At 38.8% G+C, this 8,004-nt stretch overlaps 1 protein-coding gene across 3 annotated transcripts in view; it reads right to left on the bottom strand.

Annotated features, from left to right (window-relative positions):
• Positions 1–4,226, bottom strand: part of magi1b (membrane associated guanylate kinase, WW and PDZ domain containing 1b) — a 156,645-nt gene extending 152,419 nt beyond the window's left edge. For 2 of the 3 annotated variants that reach the window (XM_014009860.1, XM_014009861.1), the window contains exon 1: positions 3,418–4,225. In XM_014009860.1, coding sequence (XP_013865314.1) covers positions 3,418–3,715 — 298 coding nt within the window. In that variant the 5' untranslated portion in view covers positions 3,716–4,225. Of the gene's footprint in view, positions 1–3,417 lie in introns of all 3 variants that reach the window. The other variant, XM_014009859.1, reaches the window with a different exon arrangement.
• Between the last annotated feature and the right edge of the window lie 3,778 nt (positions 4,227–8,004).

Here is an 8,004-nt window from a genome sequence, read left to right as displayed (position 1 = left end):
TTGTTAGCCTGGCCCTTGCCTTCCTACGCAGTTCTGCTCAATTCTAGTTTCCCTTCGCTGCTGCGTCTGGGATTTCTCCCATTGAGACGGATTTCGCTGGCAGATTTTAGCCGAACCAATCAGAGAACAGAACGTCGATTTTCTGTGCAGTGTCAGCTTGTAGTTTATTTTACCTGGGCCAATCAGCAAACAGAAGGCGGAGTTTTTTACGATGTCGATGTTCTGCGCAGTGTCTGCTAGTTATTTTAGCATACGGCAGTGGAGGAAGTGAATGAAGCCAGTCTGTGTTGATAAGGCTTCCAAAATAAAATAAATTTGTCTGACAAAGCAGCAGCTCTTATTTACAGTCGTCTCGTTCGGCTCGGTTCTTTTTGTCCTCCCAGTAGGGTTGTTTACAGCACATGCGATTTCTGGTTAGCTTCTTAGCTTAGCGTCCTTCACAGTGACACTTCAGCAGAGGCCACGCCTCCAGCAAGAATCGCTTCTCTATAGCAGCGAGTCCAGACCCTCGTACGAAGCAAAGTGAAGGACAAGGGGTCTGGTTTTTACCAGGCTAGTGTTTTGCAGGAACGGGCTGTGATTTTCAGAGGTCTATAAAGTACTTGAAAAAAAAAACTAAGTTAAAGTAAAATTACATGAACAGAAAATGACGTTGGTGAAACTTAATTTCACTGATGAGAAAACAACTCAAGTAAGAGTCAGAAAACTGTTCGCAAAAATTGGGAAAGTACAATTAAAAGTACTTTTACACACTATAACAAAATAAACTGTTAAATTTACTGAACCAAACTGGTTCCACTAAACCAGGTTGAGTAAATTGTGCAATATATGTATAATCTTTGCTCAATTTACTCAACTAGGTGGAGCCAGCTAACATGACTTTGTTGAGTAAATTTAACRCTTCAATTTTTTAGAGCGCATAAACATCTTCTTACTGATGAGTTCAAACACATTTCATTTTGTAACTAGGTGTTAAATTTTAAAGAAATAAAAGTATCATTTTAGATTTAAAACGTAAACAAAATAAAAGTTAAAGTAGCAATTAAAAAAATAATTGGTAAAATTACAAATCCTCAAAAAAACTACTTAAGTACTGTAACAAAGTAAATGTACTTGGCTACTATAAACCTCTGGTGATTTTTGAATTTTCAAAGTCTGGAGTGAATTAAATCGGACCATCATGACTGTCTTTTATTCCCACCTTACACCAGCAGTTTTAACACTCCAAGTTGTTTCCCTAACAATGCTTTACCTTTTGGAGTGTGTTTTTACAACGCAACACCCACCACCTGCTCCCATTCTGAAAACAACAACTTGTTGCATCCATGGATCTATTTCTCCTATCATGGTTTATTTTGAAGGGATTATAAAGTGTAAACTACGGTCAATGGGGAGCGCAGCTTTCCTGCTAGACAATCTGCATGAGTCCTCTACGTTGATTCATTGGACCAGTGAAATTGAAGGAATACAAGTTGGATGGGAGAAGCAGTACAGATGGTACAAGAAGTGATAGGAGGCTGGGATTGGGTCTAATATTTATGGCAAATCCTAAAAGTGGTTTTACTGAAAATGCCCATCTCTATTTGCAAGCAMCGTTAGTACAGTAGCTGCCTGTGTATTCTCTATTTAAAACACCAGTGCCAGATCACACAACACATCAGCACTATTCTAGACCAGTGGTTCCCAAACTTTTTATCTTCTGACCCACAAAATATCCATGGTAAAAACTTGTGACCCCAAATATTACTGGTCTGAGTACACAAACTTTGTTAATAACCCTAAAAACACAGGCTTTTTGGCAATCTAAACAGTTTGTACACAAATATAAATACTTATTTATACTTATTTTGTGTTTTTGTAATAATTATAGGGAAAATATTACATCAGCAACTATTTTATTACCCTTTAAATTGATTTCTGGAGATTATCCAAGGTGCTTTATGACCCATATTTGGGTCCCAAGCCCAACTTTGGGAACCAAAGTGCAGTGGTTCCCAAACTTTTCAGCTTTTGACCCACRAAATAACAGTAGCAGAGACCTGTGCCCCCAACTATTTCTGGATGATAAACATTTGTATCAGGTCAACTAAACATGGGCATAGTAACAATATTTTTATACTACATTTATCCATTTTAAATACACTAACASCACTCCCTTGTAACAACTTAGGCAAAAATGTAATTAATTCAGAAAATCTTTTCAGGACCCCACCTTGATCTTTCAGGGGTCCTGACCCCAACTTTGGGAAACACTGTTTTAGACTAATGTAGAGATGGCMAAGGTCGTTGATGTTGGCAGCAAAGCTAGACTTCTACTGTGTATTACTCAGGCTACTCTCTATTCCCATTTAAAAATGTTCAGACATCAATACATTTTTTTCCCCTCACTTTACAAACAAAACAAATCCCATCATGACACCGTCTTTAAGCTAAGGGATGTCAACATGGCTTGGTAAAAACCGCTGCCAGCATTCACAGGTTGCAAAAATGTGCAATCGTCCTTGAAGGATATTTGCTCTTTTTTCCCCGTCTTTATAGGAMGTCAGTGAGGCTCAGGCTGGCTCTGAGCATCCTTTCAGCAGGCTGTGTTGCCATGCTGGGAGCCTGTCACAGTGGCTCAATGTCAAACTCCCCCTGAAATGGTGATTTAGTATGACCATGAACTAGCCCGACTAGCCACACTGGTTCCATCCCTGTTTGACGGTGGAGAAATGTTGCCAGTCAGGTCTGTTTAGGAAGGGAGTAGCCAGTTTTGAAGCTGCTGCATGTACTTCATATGATGTCTGGCTTTTTCAACAAGAATGAGCTGAAATTCAACCAGGCATCCCCACTGGAGTTGAAGAATCACCAAACTATTTACGGGATGGCATCCCTCAGGATGGTTATTTCAGGTGCTGATTGTTTATTGTTCTCTGTATATTTTGTCTTACACACTGTTTGCGACATTGCCTATCAGTTTCCGTCTGGTAAAAAGCTTGGGAAGAAGAGAACAAAAGGAAAAGCTTAATAAAAACAATGACTATGTGAACTTTGGTTATTTCCCTTTCCTCCTTTAGACTCTACAGGTGGCATTTTCCCCCATAGTCTGATCAAACTCACTTGTCAAATTAAAAAAGCTGTAGACTGAATGTAGCTTTGCTTTTTGGAAAGTGTAAATGTCAGGTTTTTGCTCCTCTAAAGTGTGAGAAATAATATTCCTCTGGACAGTTTATAATTAATGTGTAAAGTCTTTAATTAAATAAGCTTTAGWAGGAAAGTGTATTGTAAGTAAGCCGTATTAAGCACTGGTAATAAATATGATACTTGACCAAAATTTTCACCCACTTTAATAACTTCTTATACGAAGAAACATAAAAAGRTAAAAAGTTCAAGGGAGTTCGGCGAATGCCACCGCCTCCTGCTTCCTGATGAACTTACCTGGCCTCACAGTTTTCAACCTCACTGGACTTTTGCAGTTCTTTATCACCGTCTCCACGTCGTACAGAGGTAATCCTGAAATCGACAGGGTCTCCACCTCGAGCAGGAGGTCCCCTTCCCCTAATTGTCCATATTGGTACGACACCAGCCTCTCGTTAATTTGTCCGATATAAGCGAACTCTCCGTGCTCAGCGCCGCCGCGCAGAGACACGTTCAGGTCCCCGCGGGTGTCCTTACTCACGGCGCACTCGTTCACTCTGGAGGTCCAGTGGGTCTTCTTTTGCACAGCTTTGGACATTGTTGTGAGGAGTTCGGTTCGCCGACACCGAACTGTGCGGGCTCTGTATCAGAAGAAAGAGTTCAGGGCAGAAAGTCTCAGGAAACAGACTCGTTTGATCCGAACGCGCAGCAAACTTTCCTTCTCTTCCACAGAAACATGAGTGCCTCCCGACAGTTTTGTCCCACCGCTCCTTCTGGGTGAAAAAAAAAATCAAGCCATACCTGTCGGCTTAGAAATTATTCCTCTCCGTTGTATTGTTCTCGTCATTTTCCTAACATCCCTGCAGTTTAATTATRGTTTAAGATGTCATTATAGCCTCCACGGTCCCACTCACGAAGCGTGTCCAAAGAACGCTTGCAACAAAAACTCACTTTAAAGCTTTTTTTTTATGGCAACTTAACAGCGACTATATCCGTTCTTATCCGTATCAGGCTGTAGACTTCAGCAGTAGTAAGAACCGAACTTGGACTCCAAACAGGGTCATGGTTGTGGCGTGTTGAACTCCGGTCTACCCGCTCCACCGCTGCGCTGCCTGGGAAAAGCGTTGCTGTTCGTGATGGATTCAAGTGCAGTAAGGAAATTTGAGTTCCGCAGATGGTCACGTGAATTGCTCACCCCCCCAATCAGCGTGAAGTGTAACCTTCTACGTTTTAAAAACCTGTTTGAACTGTACCTTTCACAGTTTTTTTTAAAACAAGAATAACAACAGTTATAGCTGTGTTTTAGTTTGACTGTTCTATTTTTGTTTGAGTAAAAATTGAAACTACATTGTTTGTAATTTGTTGTATATTGTGTACTTCTAACTGTTCTGTCCTGGCACAGAAAATGCATACAAAAATAATAGGCATGCAATTAAAATTTTGAGAAGAATTTCATATTATGAAAAGCTACAATRGCTATCTTGGATTAACACATATTAGCGTTGAAAAGTAGAAATTACAAGTTTACAAGAAGCACTTGAAGGCAACCGTGTTATAGCAGGCGCATGCGCACTGCTAAAGTACAAAAAACGCTGCTTTGAACGCCCCCAAATGAAATTGTTTTTATATTTTTAAACCCAAGGTAGGTTTCTGTTTGTGTATTTTTGTCTGTTAAGACAAAAAAAAACGAGTTTGTTTTTATTTTTGGTAAAATAAACTACAGCAAACTCTGTAAAGTCTTCATTGTATTTAAAATGTCCATTCATGTAATACAGTTGGCTTTGTGGAGATTTTATCAACATATTCTTGTCACGTATTTTCAAAAGGCTTGACTTGTGTAGTGATTCAGAATAACATGCTGGCCTGGTAATGATAGGAGACCTTACTTGTCAGCATTCCAGCCATTCAGGTTAGACAGGTGYTAACTTCTCCTTTCTGCTTTGTTTTATTTCACACTGACTTTGTAAATCAGCTACTCTACAACATATTTGTCCTGTTTTCTAAATGCATAGACAGATCCTCATTTGTTGATGGCACGGCTGTTTTAAATTGGAAATTAATCGAAATACCTGACAGTGAAGTCAGTCGGAGAGGATGTGATGACTTGAAGGAGTTAAGACAAAGGAATGAAAAGAGACAGCTTGATGGGATCACATGGGCTGGGTTTCTCACCTAGGGAGCAGCAGATGAGCTTTTCCCAACCTAAAAATAACAGAGAAGAACTCCTGGGAACAAAAAAAAAAAAAAAACATTGGCCTGGATGATAGGAAACGGCTCAAATATAATAATACTTTATTGTATTTTTATCCGTCATCTGAGACACAAAATACATGATAAATATTGGTTCGGGTCAATGTGGTTTCCTTGGGGTGGGGGGGCTCTAAACACAACCAAATTTGGAAGAGAACTTGAAACATGACAGGAAACACATGTGTCATAAACGATAAACATCTTTTATTCATTTGCAGCGCACCATTAAACTAAACAGTCCTAACATCGTGTTCCTGATGTCTGTATCAAAAATACATTAAGCTGTTACATAAAAACAAGAAAGCTCAATCATGTCAGGCAACTGCCAAAATGATGCTAAAGGGATAGTTCAGRTTTTTTATTTTATTTTTTATTTTTTTGGTAAAATTTTGTGGAAAGCCTATAAACAAAAAAATAACTCACCTGGAAAGTTTGGACCAGCTGTTAGTTGCTGATTCAGTCAGAATTAGTGATGTGACGTGAGCAAACAATTCAAATCATTTGAACAGCTCCTTACAAAGAACGATAGGAACAAAGTTGCGTAAAGAGTTATTCTTGGTTTTGCGTTGGTTTTTTTTTTTTTTTTTACTGCTTTTAAAATCTTATTTTGTCCTCATATTATGCATATCATACAAGTGTAATAAAATAATACAAAATCCACTTTTTTAGCCAATAAATAGATCTAGTTGTGTACTTGGAATCTCTAGGAGTGCAGAAAAGTTGAATTTACGTGCTGCGTAGCTATATTTATTTTGTCTCGTAAAGCCCTCTATCAAACTGGAATAGACCGCTCTGGAAGCRGGAGGGGGGCGGAGTGTGAAGCTCCTCATTTAGATTTAAAGAGACGGAGTCAAAACGAATTGATCTGAGCAGGGGTGAAAGAGGGGCTTGTGGAGTTACAATAAGGAGGAATTCAGACCAAAGCATAGACCCCAACTGAATGATTTAAATGTGAAAAAGAAGGATTTTAAAGCATATGATGACTCATTCAAAACTGAGGATATAAAACTGACAGATTATCAAGATCCAGATCCCCTTAAGAGTCATTCATCCCATCTCTAGTAARAATTAAATTTTATTTTACTCAACGCCAACAGGTGAAATATTAATTGTCAATAACTYTYCCATWGAATCATCAAAAGATTTGAACTRTCCCTTTATTCAAGCTAATCATGGGCAGTAATTGATGGCTACACTAAAAAAGCAGATTGTTGTATTTAAATCCAACAATCTGTTCTTTGAGTGTAGTCTGTGACTCAAAATCACGTTAAAATAGGCATTTTTAGATCAATTTATCTGGCTTATTTAAAGATTTTATTTATTTATTTATTTTAGCTGTTTTAGGTTGTAGCAGTATGTTATTTTTTGGCTTCAGCTGTGCGCTTCTGCAGATGTTGCCACAGCGAGTAAAAAAAAAAGTTGGCAAATATTTTATGTCGGATGCCCTTCTTGACCCAACCTGAGCTTGAATCTGCAGCCTCAGGATTACAAAACCACAGCCCAGACCACCAAGTAATCACAGCCTCCTTAGGTTGAAGTAACATAATTAGTGTAATTATGTTAGCATTATTGAAAAGGGAAGTAAAACTGCAAATGACTTTTTAATGGTGGGGAGATCACAAACACTCAAAAAAAGAGAGAAGCTTTTTTAATTTTCCAAAAGTCGAGATGAGCTGTTTGAGTGTTTGATCTTCTTCTTTCCATCTGTGAAGCACAGCCAACAGGAGGTCAGGAGGTTTGGCTGGTGGATGTCTTGAATATGCATGCTCTCATACTGAAAGACACTCTTACTCCAGCAAGAAAGAAAGAAAACAACAACACAGTGAGAGCATGTGAGCCAAGTTAATTTTATTAGTCATTTTATCAATATCTGAAAACATGGTGGAACAAAATTGTGTATTTTTTTTTTACCAGATGATGCAAAACAAGACTTAAAAAAATGCTGAACTTTGATGAGACATCCTTGTTTTTCTATAGAGAAAATAAACAGGAGGGACTTCTTTCCTTGGCATGGATTTCTTATAATGACATTCAGACTCCAGCCTTTTTTTTTTCACCCAGCACAGCCTAATTACCACTTTGACTTATTGTCCATAGCTGTCACTGGCATTACGTCCTCTCAGTCCTGCTGCTAGAGGTCTGAGTGCTGATAAGAAGGACGATGCTGGAGGATAAAGGCAGGTTTACAGTATGTCTCTTATTGTCTGTGCGTGCGTGCCAGTAATGACCTCCGATACGGGAGGTGTGGGGCCATCTCCTCTGCCAGCTTCCTATCAGCCGTGGTCGCAAAAATCAGATMGACAGAGTCTGACATTCTGCCATGGGCCTAAAATTTCCTTTCCACTCGCCCTTCAGTCTGTATATGTCAGAGTCAACTCGCAAGCAGTTGCTGCCTCTCTAAATTTCACTGTCATGTTCTGTCTGTTTCACTCTGCTGCACAAATGCAAGTGTTTAAAGGATCCCTAATTAGTTGTAACATTAGACTTTATTTGATAAACATATATTATAACTGTAAAATAAAGACCAAAATGTTTTTGTTTTAATATATTTTAACACGGACTGAGCCATTTTATTAACACACAAAGCATTCTGGGTAAATGACGTGGATATGTCCTCAGTGTGAGTGAGCTATATCC

This window comes from Austrofundulus limnaeus, unplaced genomic scaffold (assembly GCF_001266775.1).
Source record: "Austrofundulus limnaeus strain Quisiro unplaced genomic scaffold, Austrofundulus_limnaeus-1.0 Scaffold62, whole genome shotgun sequence".
Classification (NCBI taxonomy): Eukaryota; Metazoa; Chordata; class Actinopteri; order Cyprinodontiformes; family Rivulidae; genus Austrofundulus; species Austrofundulus limnaeus.
This window is presented reverse-complemented; position numbering and strand designations above follow the sequence as displayed.